At 41.8% G+C, this 21,258-nt stretch overlaps 1 protein-coding gene across 4 annotated transcripts in view; it reads right to left on the reverse strand.

Moving 5' to 3' along the window:
- Window positions 1–21,258, reverse strand: part of LOC137372060 (neurabin-1-like) — a 169,742-nt gene that overhangs the window by 10,935 nt on the left and 137,549 nt on the right. For all 4 annotated transcript variants that reach the window (XM_068035419.1, XM_068035418.1, XM_068035417.1 and 1 more), the window contains exon 18: window positions 16,363–16,548. In XM_068035419.1, coding sequence (XP_067891520.1) covers window positions 16,363–16,548 — 186 coding nt within the window. The remainder of the gene's footprint in view (window positions 1–16,362; window positions 16,549–21,258) is intronic.

Genomic DNA, 21,258 nt, shown 5'->3' on the forward strand with positions numbered 1-21,258 from the left:
AGCAAGCCTGCCCACGAAATAGGCCACACCCCTAGGGTAAATTAATCACCATTGGGAGTTGCTGCTAATTGTGCTCATTGCAGGCCTTCAAGGAGGCTCTAAAAATTAAGTTGGATCTTTTGAGCACAAGAATACCAATAGTTATGTTTTGAAAGGTTCTGGATGTATTTTTCTAAATTTACTAAGAAATTGACTAGTGCACCCCAACATAACCAGATAATAGAGTTGTGTATTTTTTTTCCCTAACAAGCAACTTTCAGTAATTTAAAATCTGGTTACTCACAAGTGGAGTATTGACACTGCGTTTAAAAATGCTTTTTTCTTGTGATAAACCCATTTCAATTGTATTAATCAAACTTCAAACCACTCAAATATATCAAGGAATATTTTTTAAAGCAAAACTGTCTTTTAAAAAATTATGTTTCAAAACACTGCCTAATTATGCTGTTTCAAGTCAGATTTTGCATTGGCGATATGCAAATCAGTTTGAGCAGCAACCGGAAAGGGGGGGGAAAACACTTTTCAAAATGGGCGCAATTTACTCCCGGATTGCCGATTGTGCCCAAAGGGTATACTCTACCCTTATTTCTTTACTTGCCCCTATTTATAATTAAAAGAACTATTGGCCCTATTTTATGGCTTTATCTATATTTTCACTTTCAGGAAATTATAGAAGAATCCCAAAAATGTCTGTTCATCCATGGCCTACAGTATTGTTCCACTGATAGTATACTCAAAATCCTTGTTTTTCTTCCCAAAGTGTATTATGCATATACTCTGCCACCTGTCTACCCATTCCTCTAACATAGGAACACAGAAAATCACAGGGACATTGAAATGTTTTGGCATAGAAGGAGGCCATTTGGCCCATCATGTCTGTACCAACTGAAAAAGAGCTATCCATTCTAATCCCACTTTTCAGCTCTTGGTCCATAGCCTTGTAGATTATAAACTTCAAGTGCATATTAGTATTTTTTTAAAAAAAACTTGTTGAGGGTTACTTCCTCTACCACCCTTTCAGACAGTGAGTTCCAGATCCCTGCCATCCTCTGGGTGAAAAGATTTCTCAACTCACCTATAAAACTCTTCCAATTACTTTAAATCAATGTCCCCTGATTATTGATCTCTCTGCTAAGGAAAATAGGACTTTCTTATCCACTCTATCTCGGTCTCTCATTTTGTACATCTCAATTAAATCTTCCCTCAATCTCCTCCGTTGCAAAGTAAACAACCTCTGCCTATCCGATCTCTCCTCATAGCAAGATTCTCCATTCCTGGCAACAATCATAAATATCCTTTGTACCCTGCCTACGTTTTCCTGAAGTCTTTTCTAGTTGTTTGCCAAATTTTGAAATTGGGTTCTCTATATCCAAATCTTCTATAAATACCAGGAAAAACGTCCCAACCATTGAAAGACGCCACTTCCAAACCTTCTCCAGTCCAAGCAATTCTAAACATTTCCTGTCTGTCAACCAATTTTGTATCTATGCAGCTCTAGTTACTCTTAGATCATACCCCTCAATTTTTTGATAAGTTCCTTTTAAGATACCTTATCGAACACCTTCTGAAAATCCATATATGCTAGATCTACTACACTCCAGTTATTTATTCAGTCATTTCTTCCAAAGGAGATATTGAACTTGTCATTCTTAATGGCTGTCCTTGATTAACTCAAACTTTTTAAGTGCTTACTTACTTTGTCTCAAATTATTGATCTTAAGAATTTGCCCATAACTGATACTGGACTTACAGATCTACAGTTACCTGGTTTAGCCTTTTCACCCTTCTTTTACAAAGTATTAGATTGGCTACCTTCTAATCCAATAGCACAATTTGCATATTTGAGGATTAAAAATTGCAAGCAATTTCTGCTACCTTCTGACTCTTTCAACAACCAAAGGTTACTCCTATTAGGGCCCTGTGGCTTATTCTGTATAATTAATTAATTATTTAAAGACCGTTCATTTTCTAGTTATCTCTAACAATTTATTATGTTATACCATCATTTGTAAACACTGACACAAAACCTTTTTATTAAGTACATCTCCTTTAACATTGTCTATTAGTCTTTATTCACATGCTGCTGCTGCTGGTAGCAACTCCTACCAGGAGATCTGCTGTCATGGTATGTTACGTTTGTCTATCTTGCGCCATCTCACATCCACTGTAGCTCGTCTGCAACTGCTCTGTGCCGCCCATCATCCAACTATGCCTAGGTCGGCCCCTCTTTCTGCTGTCCTCCACTATGCCCTCTAGAAAAGAACCCTATAGCTTTTCAGCTCTGATCAAAAGGCCAAAATACTAGCATTTTCTTTTCTGGATGTCACTTTTGAAGAGTTCTTTTTGCTCTTGCAATTTCATGCACCTCTTCATTTGTTTTATGGTTTGTATAAGGAATTTTAAGCATACTGTTAAGACCAGGTGAGAAAGAGGTCTAGGGGTCCCTTTCTTTGCTAGCAATACCCGGCCAGAGTCTGCTTCAAACCCTGTATCTGCTTCTTCAGATTCAAAGGAAAAATGGTTGGCCACTAGCCTTAGGAGTTCAGACTGCCTAGCCTTGCCATGTACAGTGATCCCACACTGCTCAGCCATTTTCCTCAACTCCTCCATAGACAGTGCTTTTAACTTATCTCAAGTTACTTCACCCTGGCTTGGAGAGCTACTCGCTTCAGTCGCAGACATGTTAGTATTCAATCACACACAGCCACAAGAAAACTTTTATTGAAAACTTGCTCTTTTTCGATTGGGAACAATATGGCTTCCCACTTCCAATTTCTCTCATTTTGTCTATGGGTCAATCCCAGAGGTGAGAAAGAGGTCCGGGGTCCCTTTCAGCCTTCACCTGGTCTTACTGTAACAGCGTTTAATTTAAAACACAGTGTTTTTAGCTCCCCCTTGGTGAATCCCTGTTCACTGCTTTCCAATTATAAGGCAAAGAAACCAGCACAAACAGGCTTTCTTAGGTTTAAAGAAGAAAAGTGAAACTTTATTAAACTTAAACTCTAATTCGGTTAATACCTATGGATACACGACGCGCCCACGCTAGCATGCATATGCGATACATGCAGATAGGGCGAGAAAAGAGAAGAAATAAAGTGGAAAGATTTGAGGCAATATCAGAAGAGTCTTTGTTACGGGCCTTCGAGCTCACAGTAGAGTCCTTGTTTGTCATTGGGGCCCAGTATTCTTCTTAAACCTTGTTCACTGTAGGAGGCTTTTCTCTCTTGGGGTTCATGTGTCTTCAGTGGGTTTTTGGAGTTCCGTGAGAAAGAGATGGGAGCAGACCGGCAGGCAGGAGGGGCTGTGGCAAGCCAGCCAGGAGAGTTCTTCTCAGACCAGGAGCATAAAGCTTTATGCCAGCTCGAACACTGTCTCTACAATTTAAAACTTCCCAAGTTGGCCAGCAGGGTAGTCACATGACTGACCGGTATAACCACTTCTCTGATTCCAGGCATGAGGGGTTTGTCTTATGAAGAGAGATTAAGCAGTTTAGGCCTTTACTTTTGAGTTTAGAAGAATGAGAGGAGATCGAATTGAGGTAGATAAGATGATTAAGGGGATTGACAAAGTAGACGCAGAGAGGATGTTTCCTCTGATGGGGCAATCTAGAATGAGAGATCATAGTTTTAGGATAAGGGGTAGCAGATTTAAAACAGAGATGAGGAGAAATTACTTTTCTCAAAGGGTCGTGCGTCTGTGGAATTCACTACCCCAGAGTGCGGTGGATGCCAGGACATTGAGTAAATTTAGGGAGGAGATAGACAGATTTTTAATTAGTAAAGGGTTGAAAGGTTATGGAGAACGGGCAGGAAAGTGGAGTTGAGGCTGAGATTGTATTGAATGGTGGAGCAGGCTCGAGGGGCTGAATTGCCTACTTCTAGTTCTTATGACCTTATGGCTTTGTGGATTGTGTGTGTGTCAGGGAATGGCCTTTTGTTTACAAACACTGTCTGTTAAGATGCAAAAATGTCTTTTCAGCCAGGGGGGCCTGGGAACACCTTGTAACAGGCCTTCTCTTCTTCCCAGCAACAATTTGAAATGTAATGTCCACATGGCGAAATTAATATGCCTCATTCTTGGCAGGTGGGGGCCTGCATGACACCTCCACACCCAGAGGAATGAAACGCGATTTGAGAAAAGGCACATTTCACTAAATGAGTTGAGAAAAATGCAAGAAACAGAAAACCACGCCTTTCATTCATTCCCATTCATTCATGAATCCTAAAACTTACTAAAACTGTCTGTTCATGGTGCCACTGCTGCCTTTATTTCCCCTTTTTGGCATCCCAGTTTTTTGGGGAAGTTTTTTCTTCAGTTTGCTGATTGCCATGACTGCCTAGGGTCTTTGTTCCAGTTGAGGTCTGCCAAGAGTTGGGAGGGGGGAGGGGAGGAGAGTTAGATTTAATTACCTCTAAATTTGAATTTTTAGCTAAGACAGTCAGTCGTGGGCGGGTCTATCCAAAACTCTCTTTCAACGTTTTGCTGAGTCGTGCAAAGGCTTTTGACTTCAGGGGATGGGTGGTTCCCTTTTTCTCTGACTGTGGGGGAGGATTCTTTGTTCATCTCCCCTTTGTTCTCTGGGACATTCCTGCCTGCAGGTGCATGTGCAGACTCTACTATACTCCCCTAGGGCACATTGACTAGTAGAGGCATTACCCTCACGTTTCTATGTCCTCTAGATGTCTTTCTTTGTCTCTGCAAATGCTATTAGCAACTCTGGTGGGTTCTTCCTGTGTCTGCATTTACGTAGGTGGATGTCGGGTCTAAGAGTCATAGAGTAATACAGCACAGAAACAGGCCCTTCGGTCCATCGCGTCTGTGCCGGCCATCAAGCACCTAACTATTCTAGTCCCATTTTCCATCACTTGGCCCGTAGCCTTGTATGCTATGGCGTTTCAAGCGCTCATCTAAATACTTCTTAAATGTTGTGAGGGTTCCTGCCTCTACTACCACTTCAGGCAGTGTATTCCAGATTCCAACCACCCTCTGGGTGAAAAAATTTTCCTCAAATCCCCTCCAACCCTCCTGCCCCTTACCTTAAATCTATGCCCCCTGGTTATTGACCACCCCCCGCTAAGGGAAAAAGGCTCTTCCTATCTCACCTATCCATGCCCCTCATAAATTTTGTATACCTCAATCATGTCCCCCCTCATCCTTCGCTGTTCTAAGGAAAATAACCCTAGCCTTTTCAGTCTCTCTTCATAGCTGAAATGCTCCAGCCCAGGCAACATCCTGGTGAATCTCCTCTGCACCTTCTCCAGTGCAATCACATCCTTCCTATAGTGTGGTGCCCAGAACTGTACACAGTACTTCAGCTGTGGCCTAAATAGCATTTTATACAGCTCCATCATAACCTCCGTGCTCTTATATTCTATGCCTCGGCTAATAAAGGCAAGTATCCTATATGCCTTCCTAACCACCTTATCTACCTGTTCTGCTGCTTTCAGTGATTTATGGACACGTACACCAAGGTCCCTCTGACCTTCTGTACTTCCTAGGGCCCTACCATCCATTGTATAGTCCCTTGCCTTGTTAGTCCTCCCAAAATGCATCACCTCACACTTCTCAGGATTAAATTCCATTTGGCACTGCTCCGCCCATCTTACCAGCCCATCTATATCGTCCTGTAATCTAAGGCTTGCCTCCTCACTATTTACGACACCACCAATTTTCATGTCATCTACAAACTCACTTATCATACCTCCTATATTCACGTCTAAATCATTAATGTACACTACAAACAGCAAATTTCCCAGCACCGATCCCTGTGGTACACCACTGGTCACAGGCTTCCACTCGCAAAAAGATCATTACCCTCTGTTTCCTGCCACCAAGCCAATTTTGGATCCAATTTGCCAAATTGCCCTGGATCCCATTGGCTCTTACTTTCTTAACCAATCTCCCATGTGGGACCTTATCAAAAGCCTTACTGAAGTCCATGTAGACTACATCAATTGCTTTACTGTCATCTACACATCTGGTTACCTCCTCGAAAAATTCAATCAAGTTAGTTAGACACGATCTCCCCCTGACAAAGCCGTGCTGACTATCCCTGATTATTTCCTGCCTCTCCAAGTGGAGATTAATCCTGTCCCTCAGAACTTTTTCCAATAGTTTCCCAACCACTGATGTTAGACTCACCAGCCTGTAATTCCCTGGTCTATCCCTGCTACCCTTCCTGAATAATGGTACCACATTCGCTGTCCTCCAGTCCTCTGGCACCTCTCCCGTGGTCAGAGAGGATCTGAAAATTTGTGTCAGAGCCCCTATCACCTCCCTTGCCTCACATAACAGCTTGGGATACATCTCATCTGGGCCTGGGAATTTATCCACTTTTAAGCCTGCTAAAACATCTAATACTTCCTCCCTTTCAATGTTAAAATGTATATGTGCAGACTCTACTAACTTTTCACATTTTTCAGGGTTGGCTAACTGGACAGTAGGGGTTTTCATCCAGGATTCCTCACGGACTTCCTTCAATCTGTCCTCTTGGTCACTTTTTCCCCTTCCCTTTCTATACTCCTTGCCAGCGTTGTGCCCGCCTGTCCCTTTTTGTTCTCGGCAGGGGTCCCTTACAGTTCACCAGTCCTCTGCTGGAGGGTTCTCCTAACACTAGTACAGGACTTAGGGGTGCAGGTTTCACTGTAGGTTGGGGTTTCCCCTCAACCTGGCACGTGTGGCAACTCCTGCAGTACTCCACTACATCTTTGTGGAGTTTTAGCCAGTCAAACCGCTGTCTTATGCAGGCTTTTGTATACCAGTATTTACAGCCACTGTAGTCTAGTAGGGGCTTAATATTTCTCCCCGGTAGGAGAACTCCATTTCCTCATCACTACCTCATTCTTTAAATAGTAGCAATCAGGAACTCCCTCCGCTTCACTTTCAGACTGGGCAGCCTGTGCTAACTCTTGCAATACAGGGTTGGCTCGCTAAGCCTCAGCTAGGGAAAATCCATTTAATTCATTCCCTGGGTCTCCGGATTTTACGAAGAAAGTCTCGGACAGGCAGACCTCATGGTCATCTGGGGGAGCTGGTTTGATCATGGCCTGATCCACTACACATTCAGGGAAACTGCACAGCTCTTTCTCCTGCCACTGTCCTGTCTATCTGACCTCCTGCATTCTTTCTTTCTTTCACTATTAGGGAGGCTACCACCTTCACCCCCACCAGATCATTACCTTGGAGAAGGTCAACCCCGTCCACAGGCAATCTGGGGACAATCCCTATGGTCACTCGTCCCGAAACTAGGTTGCACTCCAGGTGCACAGATACAGGCATACACTGCCCCCCAATACCATTCACCACCGTTTTGGTGTTCAATGCACTCTCTGGGGGAAAGGTCAGGCCTTTTCCCAGTAAAAGAGATCTGGTGGCCCGTGTCCCTGAGAATTACTATGGGCGTTCTTGCCCCACTCGAGGCATATGGGGTTACTTTCCCTTCAAACACAAAACCCTGATAACCTTCAGGAATCCTATTAAATTTGCCTGCACTTGCCGCAGCAAGCTTCCTGGGTTGCACTCTTACTGCAGTTAAAGCCTCAGCTTGTTCTGCTGTGCTTTCCATCAGGGTTTCTTCTTCACTGAGCGGGTGTGCCCTGATCAATCCTCTCGGATTTCCCTTTAGTTTCCAGAAGTCAGCTTTTAAATGCCCTGCTTTATTACCATGGAAGCACACAAGTCTCCGGGTCTCACTCTTGCTCACATCATCTTCCTTTTTGGCTAGAGGAGGGCTCGCCGTGTCTCCTGCTTTCCTTTCTATGCTAGGACTGCCTGGGCGGATATCACCTACCCACCCTTTGTCCTTTTTGGATTTGTGGTGGTGATTAGGGAAGGTTCTCCCCTGGGATACCAACTTATAAATTAAAGCAAACTCATAAGCCAGAACGGTCGTTTGCCGGGCTCTCTGAACCCGCTGCTCCTCTACGTGGGTCTTTATGGAGAGTGGGAGAGAGTCTTTAAATTCCTCTAACAGATTCTCATAGCTGAGCTGTACTTAAAGCTGAGTTTTGAGCTGTACTGGTCAAAAGCCAGCTGCTTACTTCTGTCAAACTCCAGATAAGTTTGATTAGCTTGCATCTTCAGGGTTCTAAACTTTTAGCGTTAGGCTTTGGGTACTAATCCATATGCCCCGAGGATAGCATTTTTAGTCAGTTCACAATTTGATGAACTTTCATCTGGCAACAGGGAATAGACCTCATGGGCTTTTCCAGTTCACTTGCTTTGCAGTGAGACAGACCAGGTCTCAGCTGGCCATTTTACCTACCTTGCCAGTTTCTCAAATGACACAAAAAATGCCTCCACATCTTAGTCACTGAATTTGGGATTAGATGAGCTAGTTTTAACAATTTTGTACTCAGCCCTGAATTATGCTCCTCCACATTGGCTATGCTTTCACTGGGGTTACTCTGTCGCCTCCTAGTTAACTCAAGCCGTTTCAACTGTCTTTTTTCGCATTCTTTCTGGAATATTCTCTCTCTCTCCTGCCTTTGTTTTTCTTCATGTTCCATTTGGAAGGCTGTCTCTTTTTCCCTTTCCCTCTCCTCAAATTCAAGTTTCCTTTGTTCCAATTGTATCTTTGTTAGCAATACGCTGTCGGAGTCTGCTTCAAATCCTGTATCTGCTTCTTCAGATTCAAGGGAAAAATGGTTGGCCACTGGCCTTAGGAGTTCAGACTGCCTAGCCTTGCCATGTACAGTGATCCCATACTGCTCAGCCATTTTCCTCAACTCCTCCATAGACAGTGCTTTTAACTTATCTCAAGTTACCTCACCCTGGCTTGGAGAGCTACTCGCTTCAATCGCAGACATGCTAGTATGCAATCACACACAGCCACAAGAAAACTTTTATTGAAAACTTGCTCTTTTTTTGTTTGGGAACAATATGGCTTCCCACTTCCAATTTCTCTCGTTTTGTCTATGGGTCAATCCCAGAGGTGAGAAAGAGGTCCAGGTGTCCCTTTCAGCCTTCACCTGGTCTTACTGTAACAGCGTTTAATTTTAAACACAGTGTTTTTAGCTCCCTGTTGGTGAAACCTTGTTCACCGCTTTCCAATTATAAGGCAAAGAAACCAGCACAAACAGGCTTTCTTAGGTTTAAAGAAGAAAAGTGAAATTTATTAAACTTATACTCTCATACAGTTAATGCCTACGGATACCCGACGTGCCCACGCTAGCATGCATATGTGATACACACATGCAGATAGGGAGAGAAAAGAGCAGAAGAAATAAAGTGGAAAGATTTGAGGCAATATCAGAAGAGTTTTTGTTACGGGTCTTCGAGCTCACAGTAGAGTCCTTGCTTGTCGTTGGGGCCCAGTATTCTTCTTAAACCTTGTTCACTGCAGGAAACTTTTCTCTCTTGCGGTTCATGTGTCTTCAGTGGGTTTTTGGCGTTCCGTGAGAAAGAGATGGGAGCAGACAGGCAGGCAGGAGGGGCTGTGGCAAGCCAGCCAGAAAAGTTCTTCTCAGACCAGGTGCAAAAAGCTTTCTGCCAGTTCAAACACTGTCTCTACAATTTAAAACTCCCCAAGTTGGCCAGTAGGGCAGTCATGTGACCGACTGGTATAACCACTCTGGCTTTGTGGATTGTGTGTGTGTCAGGGAATGGTCCTTTGTCTACAAACACTGTCTGTTAATATGCAAAAATGTTTTTCAAGCCAGGAGGCCGGGCAACCCCTTGTAACAGGCCTTCTCTTCCCACCAACAATTTGAAATGTAATGTCCTTGTGGCAAAATTAATATGCCTCATTCTTGGGCAGGTGGGGGCTAAGACAATACGTCTTAGCATCCACATTTCAAAGGCATCTATTTTCTTCTGCAGATCTTTACTTACTGTCCAGGTTTCTGAGGCATGCAGGAAAGTGGATAGATTGTAGCAATACTGTAAGTTTTTTCACTCGTTAAAAGCTTGAGCTTTCTTGTTAACACATCTTTCATCTTCACAAAATTACTTCTGGCTACCTCTATCCTCCTTCTGATGTCGGCATTGCATCGACCATCTTCTGTTATCATTTGTCCTAAATAGACAAAATTATCTACTTGTTCCAGTGTGACACCATCCACTTCAATCTTCACTCTTGTTTCTTCTAATGTATTCCTTATAACTACCATTGTTTTTATCTTTTTGGTGTTCATACTCAACCCATATTCTAAACTTCAAGATTTTACTTGATCTATGATATTTAGTAGAGCCTCTTCTGATTCCATAAGTAGACTGTGTTGTCAATGTACTGCAAGTTTGTTATGCTTCTGCCTCCAATTTTTACCCCTGGAAGTACATCAAATTCTCTGAATATTTGTTCAGTGTATAGATTGAATAATTTTGGTTACAGTAAACAGCCTTAACAAACTCCTCTCTTCACTTGAAACATATCTGATTGTCCATTTTCAAGCCTGATGCTCGCTATTTGGTCCCTATATAGGCTCTGGATAAATCTCACATCTTTACTGTCAATGTCACATTTCAGTAACGCAACTAATAGCTTTTGGTGATAAACACCATCAAATGCTTTTAATATAAAGCGCATATAAATGTTGTTTTCTTCTATTTATCGAAGATGTTTCTTAGGTTAAATATTCCCTCCCTTGCTCTTACTCCAGGTCTAAATCCAGACTGTATTTCACTAATTTCTACTTCAAATGTGTTATTATATTTCTATTGTGATTTTCAAGATCACTTTATTGAGATGACTCATTAAGCTTATAGTTCTAAACTGATAGCACACCATTGCTTTATGTTTCTTAGGTATATTAACAAATAATGAAGGCCTAAAGCCATTCAGAGTGCATCCTTTGCTATATATTTGATCACAAATTTCTGTTACCACTTCTAATTCTGTTTCTCTAAGGGCTTTTAGACGCTCTGTTATTTCATCTATGACTGGAGCTTTTCCTGTACTCATCAATTTCAAAGCATACTTTACCTCTGATATTGTTTTGTCCTTCTTTTGCCTCTATATCTTGAGGACTCCTCCATTTGCATAATCATAAATTCACATATATTCTGTCCATTGTTTTGCTACTGCATCCCTTTCAAACAATATTTTACCATCTTTGTCTTTTATGCACCCCACTATCTGTTATTATCCCTTTCTTTCTATCTGTCAAAGATTTCACCTTCTGGTGCATAACTCATTTTATGATTTCTTTCCAGCTCCAATACTTCATCACACATCTCATTATACCATTTCTCTTTAGCCTGCCTACATGCATTCTTTATTTTCCTTTCAATTTCATCATACTTAGGTGTGTTTCTTTTCTTTCCCCTATCATCATTGCTAAAATCTCAACTGTTATCCACTCCTAGTCTCTTTCTTTTCCGTTTTGGTAGTATTTCCTTTGCAGCATGTTGTATACTCTCTTTCATGTTTTTCCATTTGTTTTATATTTCTTGCCCTGAGACCTCTGTTTGCTCTGTTTCCTCAATCCGGAGACATTCACACCTGTTTTTTTACTTTAAGAGTGAATGCCTCTCTGATGTTCTTGTCCTTCAGCATGTCAAGGTCTAAGGGTTGCACATCTTTTTCTTTTTTGGTATTTTCAGCTTCATAATTTTTGCCACAAGGAGCCGAATTTACATCTGCGCCGGGATACGTATGAATGTTCTTTACATTGTTTCTAAAACGTTGTTTCACCATCACATAATCTATTTGATTTCTATACTCATCACCTGGATTTCTCCAAGTGTACAGACTTCTTGTTTGGTTGCTCTGAAAAGGTGTTTGCCACCATCAGGTCATTTTCTTGACAAAATTGCATCAGTCTCTCCTCTTATTTCTTGATCCAAGGTCATATTGACCAACGTGCATTCCTAATGTTCCTTCACCGACTTTAGCATTTAAGTTGCCCATTATAATTACCACATCAGTTGATTTGACTTGATCATAACACTTCAGGATGAATCCATAACATATCTCTATTTCCTGGTCACTGTGATCTTGCGTCGGGGCATAAACCTGTATGACAACCAGATCAAAAGGCTTTTCTTCAAAAATAATTACGATCACTCTTTCTGAAATTAGCCAGTAACCTTGAACTGATCTCTTGTATCTTTTGTTTACTAGGATTCCTACTCCATTCCTATGCTTCTTTTACCTTCCGAGAAAGAAAGCACGATTCTTTTTGTCCATCTGACCAGATTCTAACTATCTTACATCTGAAATTTCTAGTAAATGCACGTCTATCCATTACCTGCATGCAATTATCAAGCTTTTCACAGGATATAAAGTTCTTATATTCCATGTTCCAATTCTCAAGAAGCTACCTCTTCCTTTGAGTCTAATTGGCTCAGAAGCTGACCTCTCATGAGTTTAGGTCAACTTTGTCTTCAATTTGTTGGTTACTTCATTGGGCAAGGGTCTCTCCTACCGTGTCACTATTTACAACAGAATTGGTCGCAAGAGGCCCAATCTCTTCGGTACCTCTTACTTTTCAACTATAACTTTCCATGACTAACTATGGGGCTTATACTGTGCAGGGTCCCAGACTCTTCACAGGCGACTGGACACACTAAATTTCAAGACTGTGCCCTTGGGCGTGTCACACACCTTGCTGGTCTCCGCTTTTTAAGCTATTGTCCTACTAACTTGTAGGGATCTTCTGCCGTTACCAGTCTTCACGCACATTAGAAGGGGTGATGTCTCCACACCACCCCAGCTGAAGCTGATGGGCCCTCATGTAGTTTTGCACGACTGCTGAGTCGACATCCCGGAGTATGGCCACTGTTGTGCATAACCAGTTACTTGGAGTCGTAAGTGTGAGTTGTAGTACATCGGTTTCCTCAACCCACACCCCTTTGGATGTGGGTGCGTGGCTTATCAGGGGATCGCCCATCTCCCATATACTCTTTCTATATTCATGATTATCTTTAATATTGTTAGCCCTAATTTTTTTTATCACATGCCCTTTACAGTTCAGTTTAGTTTTAATCTCTCCAGCAACCAAATTCTACTCACATACTCATTCAAGCTTTAATCTTGAGATCCATCAATCTCAGTTAGCAAATTCCCACTGATCTATCAACTGTTTGCTAACTTTCTTGCCCAGTTAATTTGAACCAGATCCCTTACCTGACTGAACTTCGCCTTTTTCTAGTTCAGCACATTATTCTGCATGATCCTTTTTATTCTTACATTGAACTTAACCATATTGTGCTTGCTATTTCCAATTTTTCTCTTAGTCAACAGTTTGTTGGCCTCCAAAGTAGACTTATTTCTGAATTCTATCTATGGATTCCATTTTAGTGCAACCCCCTAGATAGTCCCTTTGTTTTAGCACTATGCTGGAAATCTTTATACTGCCACCTTCCCCTGCCACCCACATCCTCTGTCACCGCGCCTGAAAATGTCACTAAGAATATTAAGTTCTCAATCCTGTTGAAAGTTAAGCCAGATCTCTCAATCATAGCCCTCTAACTACATTACAAACCTGAACATGTGCATGCACTAACTGTCCATGCCACGAGACTTCCTTTTGCCACCTTTTTGTGTCAACTTTTCCCATTACAACTTGCTATATTTACACTTAATAAAGCAGTCAAAGTGCAATCATAGTCATCGTACAATTCTCAACAGATCTCTTGCAGTTTTGAGTTGTCTTTGTTATCTCAGATTAGTTTGTTTGATTTCTTTTCCTGAATGAATTGAATTTAAACCTCAAATTCCCAGTTTTAAATTCAAGATTTATTTCTCATTGGCCCATTGGTAATCAGTATATTTTAAATATACTTAATATTTTTATTATTGCATATTAATTATCTGTAATTAAACCTATGCCATTGATTCCAACACAAACCGAGTTTTTTTGCTGCTCTCCCTGCCTTCACAGAAGCTTTTCCACTGATGCCACGATATACTTCACTCTCAGGACAATGATGCAATATACCATTATAGAATCCCTGTCATGATTGCAAAAAAGGCTGTTTAATGTCCCAAATATAGAATCTCCTATTCTGCTTGTTTACCTGCTCCTCCTCTGCATGGATCTCCCTTGTTCCACAGTGTTCTCAGGAGGACAAAACACCTCTGAGTCACTATCACTGTCCAACATTTCATATTTGTTTAACACTATGTATCTCTTGGACAGTACCAGTAACTCAGGAGTTCCTTGCACTTGAGAGTCCCATCTCCCTCCGCTGACTCTCTTTCTCTACATCTCTCTTCTGTACACATTTAATGTCCTGAACTGTATAGCAGTGCCTTGTGAATGACAGTACAGTTGAAAAACCCTTCCTTGAGCACAGAGATTTGCTCCAGAAAGTCAATTTTGCAACAATTAGTACAAAGGTGCTGTCCCTGGATATACTAAAGATCCACATACTGCAGTCCACACCATGTCATGAGTCTTCCTTGCACTGCCAACCCTATATGCGTAAGTAAAAAATGTAAATACTCTGAGCCTAAACACCCAATAGCACAAATGTCTCAGGGATCAAACTTTGCTTACAGCAACTGCATCTCAATGTTGCACATTCTCCAAGGTTAAATTCATACTAAGAAATAAACTCCACATTCCTCAGGCTTTTCAAACGCTACTGGTAGGTTGCAGCAACCTGAAGCTACTTTGGAACAAGCAAAAGCTGCCGTAAAGGTAGATTATGATACAGCATATTGAAGCCAGCAGCATCATTACAGAGATGAATCAAGTTTGTGTTCATCCCCTAGATACGTAATTCCACAAAAGACAAATATTTTATATCAATTATGATCAAAAAGGTTCCTCTGCATTAGTGCCAAAAAAAACTTTGCTATATTCCAACATATCTGGGATTGCACCCATTGTGGCCAGTAACATGATCACAATATACTTACACATTTTATGAGAAGTTACCCATAAAATTCACTTAGGTGCTTGTGAGCACTTTTGGTCTCTGTTGTCTACCTTGCGAAGGCTGAAATCCACACTTGTTAGTTGCCCAACAACTAACTAGTGACTATTCTCCTGGGAGGTGGGGTTCTTTGATACACCTGGCAATAGATGTTTTGACTAAGTCAACCCTCATGGCGGACTTAATTCACTACTTGAATCAAATAGTTATACAGCACTCCATGCATTTAGTTTAGTGATACAGCACTGAAACAGGCCCTTCGGCCCACCGAGTCTGTGCCGACCATCAACCACCCATTTATACTAATCCTACACTGATTCCATATTCCTACCACATCCCCACCTGTCCCTATATTTCCCTACCACCTACCTATACTAGGGGCAATTGCTAATGGGCAATTTACCTATCAACCTGCAAGTCTTTGGCATGTGGGAGGAAACCGGAGCACCCGGAGGAAACCCACGCAGACACAGGGAGAACTTGCAAACTCCACACAGGCAGTACCCAGAATTGAACCCGGGTCGCTGGAGCTGTGAGGCTGCGGTGCTAACCACTGTGCCACTGTTGTTGATTAAATTGAGGTCAGTCAGCATCGGCAAAGAAAAAAGACAGATTATGACAGTCAGATGCATATCTTTCATCAGAACTGAAGAAGGGTAACATCTGAAAATTTATAACCTGTCATTTCTTTTTACAGATGCTGACTGACTTGCTGTGAACTTACACTATTTTTTTCTTTTTAATTCATACCATTTAATTTTTTTCTTTTTATTTTAATGCATGGGTCAGTCTGGTGCACTTACAAATTTGAAGAGGTAGACTTATCATCAGTACTAGGATACTCCAGATTTAGCTCCGGTTAACCTTGCAAACCAATAATGGGTAGAGTGGTCCTACCTAGAGAAATAGTAGGACGTTTACTAACGTTCTGTATTGGCAAACAGTGAGATGTTAATTGCACACTGTTGGGGGTTCCTCAGCCTCAGCTCCGCCAACGGGTGCATAAGATCTCTGGATTCTGCTAAATGGGATATGTGCACATTGCATCGGGCAGACAGAAATCCTACAGGAACAGATTTCTCAGTAGTTCTGAGACTATGATGATGAGTTTCCAAATACCAGATATGTGGCTGCCCAAAAAAATTGAGATGCATCTTGCACACCCTTATTTCCTGAAGGCAGTGAGGTATACTGGAGCATAATTCCAAACATATACAGAATCCTACCCAAGACAACACTCTTGAAATGGGAGCCGATCTGACTTTGGAGCCTCACAGTCAAGCGTAATCCTACTAATGTCCATACACATAAGCATTTTCTAGCATGAATCAATGAATAGCTATTAGTATGAAAAGTCAACCGGCTTTTTTTTTTTGCTCCCTGTCCTGAGGATGGATGGATTCCTGAGAGATCCACAACCACACTTCAGGCCTCCTCTAATGTAATATTTAACGTGTAGATCCACTACGATAATAGTTTAATCTTTAATAAATCCAACAAGATTTAGCAGACATTGTGGAACAACTTGTAATACTGTACCTTAAGTCTACTGCTATCTAGTTGCATTAATTGTTCACCATCGATATTTTTAGAAACAAATTCTGTAGTGTATTGCTCTAAATTCATTCCCATCAGCCAATGACTGACTTGTTGGGTTGTCCACTCAGAAACAGGTCGATTTTGCCATTGATTTTGTTTCCCTGTTGTTGTTTGATCATCAAGTACCTGTTTCAACAAAGTAAATAAAATCATGGATAAAGTACATGGTCTTTTCACCCTGTAATGAGGTGTAATGAAAATGTTAAGCTCCTCATTTAAAGTGCTAGGTGATTAGAAATTGAGATATGTCAGTACTGGGGAACAGAATGCTTTTCATAATGAGCATTGAAAACCAGGCTCTTTGTTATTCCCCTTCTCTTACAGTGATACCACTACCAATGATAAAAATTGTTACAAAACATTTATGATTACAAATTACAGTACTTTTATCTTTTTTACGTGTCCAGCAATGTTAAGACATTTTAATTACATGTTAAAGACATGCCATTATACATTACGATATTACTTCAAGTGAAAAAGATAATGTTTAAAGTATGTGCTAGTGGGAAGTAATGTACCATTTATTTACAATTCTCCCATTGATGAAACATCTCAAAGCAATAGGAGTATATCAACATATTGTTGCACTGGAGGTGGGATTCAGAAGACCTTCACATTCAGTTCAGGGACAGTAAATGTCAAAGCACTTGCAATCCTAAACTTCCAGATACACACAAGATATAGTGCCGTATCATATCTCGAACAATCCAAAGTATTTTATGTTTCAATTAATTACTTTGAAGTACATCATCTTATGCAGGCAAATGCAGTAGGCTTTTTTTTTACACACAGCAAGATGCCATTAAAAGCAATGATGTGGCAAATTGATGAGTTTTTAGTTGAAGGAAGAATGTTGTCCAGACGCTAGAAGGATTCTCTACTTTTCTTCAGTCAAATATGTTTATTTACAACATGGCACGATTTGAAAACAAGGATAAGAATTTTAAACAAAAACAGAAAATACAAGGTCATAGAACTGAATCATTAACTGTTTTTCTCTCCACAGATGCTGCCTGACCTGCTGAGTATTTTCAGCATTTTCTGCTTTTGTTTCAGATTTCCAGAAACTGCAATATTTTGCTTTTATATGAAAATTTCAAAATTGAGGCTTCGCTTAACCAGGAACCAGTTTAGGTCAGTGAGCTCTCCAACCTGCAGGCATGAATGGAAATGGCCAAGGAAGTCAGCAGCAGAAGTGTCATCCCTTAAACTGGCAGGTAGTGCACCAAGAGCATTCAGGACCTCAGGATGCCAGTTACAGTGAGTGGTATAGCAATTTCAGGTGGCTGGCCCTACACTAACTTTCACAGCATTCTCCTGCACGGCACTCCACAGAACAATACACCTTGCAGCTGCACTCATTCCTCTCTCACCAAGCACCTCACATCCCTTTGTGAACAGCTAACCTCACACACACCCTCATCTTATTGCCGTCTAGCACCCATGTCTTACAGTCACCCTCCACAAATGTTGTCCTTCTGTCCTATTTACACAAGGGAGACGGTGACGTAGTGGTAATGTCACTGGATTAGTATCTAGAGACTCAAGCTAATACTGTGACATGTGTTCAAAACCCACCACAGCAGCTGGTGGAATTTAAATTCAATTAATTAATAAAGTCAATTAATAAACAATCTGAAATTGACATCTAGTCTCAGTGATGGTAACCAGGAAACTACCATTGATTATCACTAATGTCCTTTAGGGAAGGAAATCTGCCATCCTTACCTGGTCTGGCTTACATTTGACTCCAGATCCACAACAATATGGTTGACTCTAACTGCCCTCTGAAATGGTCTAGCAAGCCACTCAGTCATACAAAACTGCTACACAAAGTTTGAAAAGGAAGAATACAGGACAAACACCTGGTTAAAGGCACCAGAAACAACAATGGCAATCCCAGCCCTATCGACGCTGCAAAGTCCTCCTTACTAACATCTGGGGGCTTGTGCCAAAATTGGGAGAGCTGTCCCACAGACCATTCAAGCAACAGCCTGACACAGTCATAGTCACAGAAACATACCTTACATCCAATGTCCTAGACCCAATCCCATTACCATGTCCTGGGTATGTCCCATCCCACCAACAGGACAGAGTCACCAGAGGTGACAGCACAGTGGTATACAGTTGTGAGGGAGTTGCCCCGGGAGTTCTCAAATTGGCTCCGAACCCCATTAAGTCTCAAGGCAAGGAAACCTTCTGCTGATTGCCACCTTCTGCCCTCCCTCAGTTGATGAATCAGTACTCCTCCATGTTCAACACCACTTCCACCATCTACAAGGCACAAGTCAGGAGTGTGATGGAATACCCTCCACTTGGCTGGTTGAGTGCGGCTCCAATACTCAGGAAGCTCGAGAGCACCAATCCCAGACATTGCACTCACCTGATTGGCACCCTATCCACCACCTTAAACATTCACTTCCTCCACCACCGACGCACAGTAGAGCAGTGTGTACCTTATACAAGATGCACTACAGCAACTCGCCACACCTCCCTTCAACAGCACCTTCCAAACCTGCAACCTCATCCACCTAGAAGGACAAGGACAGCAGATGCATAGGAACACCTTCAAGTTTCCCTTCAAGCTGCACAACATCCTGACTTGGAAATATATTGCTGTTCCTTCACTAGAACTCCCTACCTAACATCGCTATGGGTGTACCCGCACCAGATGGACTGCAGCTATTCAAGATGGCAGCTCAGCATCACCTTCTCAAGGGCAATTAGGGATGGGCAACAAATGCTGGCTTTGTCAGCAACATCCACATCCCATGAAATGAATTAAAAAAAAACTCTGCTTCTCTCCTTGCAGAAAAGAGCACACAACCTCGAGCAATTTTGTGCTCATCTGGCACACTGGAAAGGAGGTCTTGTTCCAGGAGGCTGCAGATGTCATAAACAATCTGCCAGGGACAACTGAGCCTCCCGAGACACTGATGCTCACACGTCGGGAGAGCTGGTTCTCTACCTGCAAACCGTGTGTTGGGGGTTACACCTCCTTGCAGCTGGATCTGTGTCCATTCGCTCTGCCCTGTGCAGCTGGCATTGGTGTTGCTGCTCCTCATGCTCTTTCTCAAATGTGCAAGGTAGAGCTGCATAAGCCCTGGTGAAGGCTGGCAGCAGGGAAGTGCAGCTCAAGGTGAGTAAAATGCAACACAGCTGAAGTAATTTCCAAAAAGTTGCCAATAACCTGTCGAGCACTGGAAGCACTCTCTGTCAAGGAGTGCTGTGAGCAGCGGCCTCTCACCTTGCCATGAATGAAGCTCTTCTATTCACTCAAGTAGCACTCCCCGCTGTGCACGTGCCTCGGTGACTCTGGCGAGTTGCTAACAAATCTGAAAATAGGTCTGCTGGCTGTTAAATCCAGAATCCTTGCTTGAAATAGTACTTAATTACCTATTTGAATACAGAAGTGCCTTACCAGATAGCTGCACAGGGGTACGCCGCTCGCTTTCAAATCCACCTGGGTGGAAACCCAGAAGACAGCGGGATTCTGAACAGATGTCACTTTTAGGGGAATTAACTCGCTGCACGCACCCAAACATGCCTCCACTAGGCTGTAAAAATTTTGCTCATAAAGCCACCACTTCTGAGTTGGCCTTCTCAAAAGACATGACATCGAGCTCTTCAGCTAGACCTAAAACCATGTCTCAGCCAGCAAGAAAGTATGCAAATGACCATGACGTCCTCCATTAGAATCTTGAGAAGAATCCTTACTATGAAAACAAATGCAGCAAAAACATGTAGGAATTCCCCATTCTAGGAGAATGGAGTATCACTGCTCTTTCTGGGAATAGACTACTTTTTTCAAATTAATTTACCCTCCACATTCTAACTACATCATCATCTTTCCTTTTTATCTGGATTATTGATTAGAAATTATTTGGGAGTTTCTGCTGATGGGGCTCCATATTGCTACTACAATTGTACTATATCAGTTTGGTAGAAATGTTAAACAATACAAAGCTTGCGATGGATATTTATAATTTCAATTAAGGGACGAAACAAGACCAAAATTGCATTTGTTTTTAATTCTTTAATGGGATCTGGGCAGTTTTTGCTCATCCTTAATTTCCCTTGACAACTGAGCGACTTGCTAGGCCATTTCAGAAGACAGTTAAGAGTCACATGTAGGCCAGACCAGGTAAGGATGACAGATTTCCTTCCCTAAAGGGCATGTGAACCAGATGGGTTTTTATGATGATAGTTTCATGGCACCATTACTGAGAGCCTATCTTTCAATTCCAGAGTTTTATTAATTGAATTTAAATTCCATCAGCTGCCATGCTGGAATTTGAACCTGTGTCCCCAGGGCATTAGCCTGGGCCTCTGGATTACTAATTCAGTGACATTACTACTGCATCACTGTCTCCCCCTTAATCCTTGCTCATGCCATTTCTTTGACCTTCTATTGGTCAATGCAAAATCTGTACCTTTCAGTTAAATCCTACATACCATCTTCAACCTCTGGAAACTGAAATTGCTTATTCCTTTCACTCCATTTCAACCATATCAGCCAATGAACGAGTTGGATGCATTCGGGAATCCCTTAGGGATCAGTGCCTGCAGGATGAAAGTCCCTAATTTTTTTTAGTGGCTTGAGAAAATTAGGAGGTCCAGATAATTTGATCAGCGGTGACTACAGAAGCAGCTAGTGGGATAAGGGTTCAGCAGGAAAGAGGTAGTTAGGGCAATTATAATGAAGAGAATGGTGAAGGAGAGAGTGGAAAATCAAAAATATATCTATCTACTGGGAAGGAGAGTCTTGGAAGGTTTCAAGATGTGTGAACTTTAAAAAAAAACACACACAAAACCAGGAACAAGACTAAATAACCA

Source organism: Heterodontus francisci, chromosome 7 (assembly GCF_036365525.1).
Source record: "Heterodontus francisci isolate sHetFra1 chromosome 7, sHetFra1.hap1, whole genome shotgun sequence".
Classification (NCBI taxonomy): Eukaryota; Metazoa; Chordata; class Chondrichthyes; order Heterodontiformes; family Heterodontidae; genus Heterodontus; species Heterodontus francisci.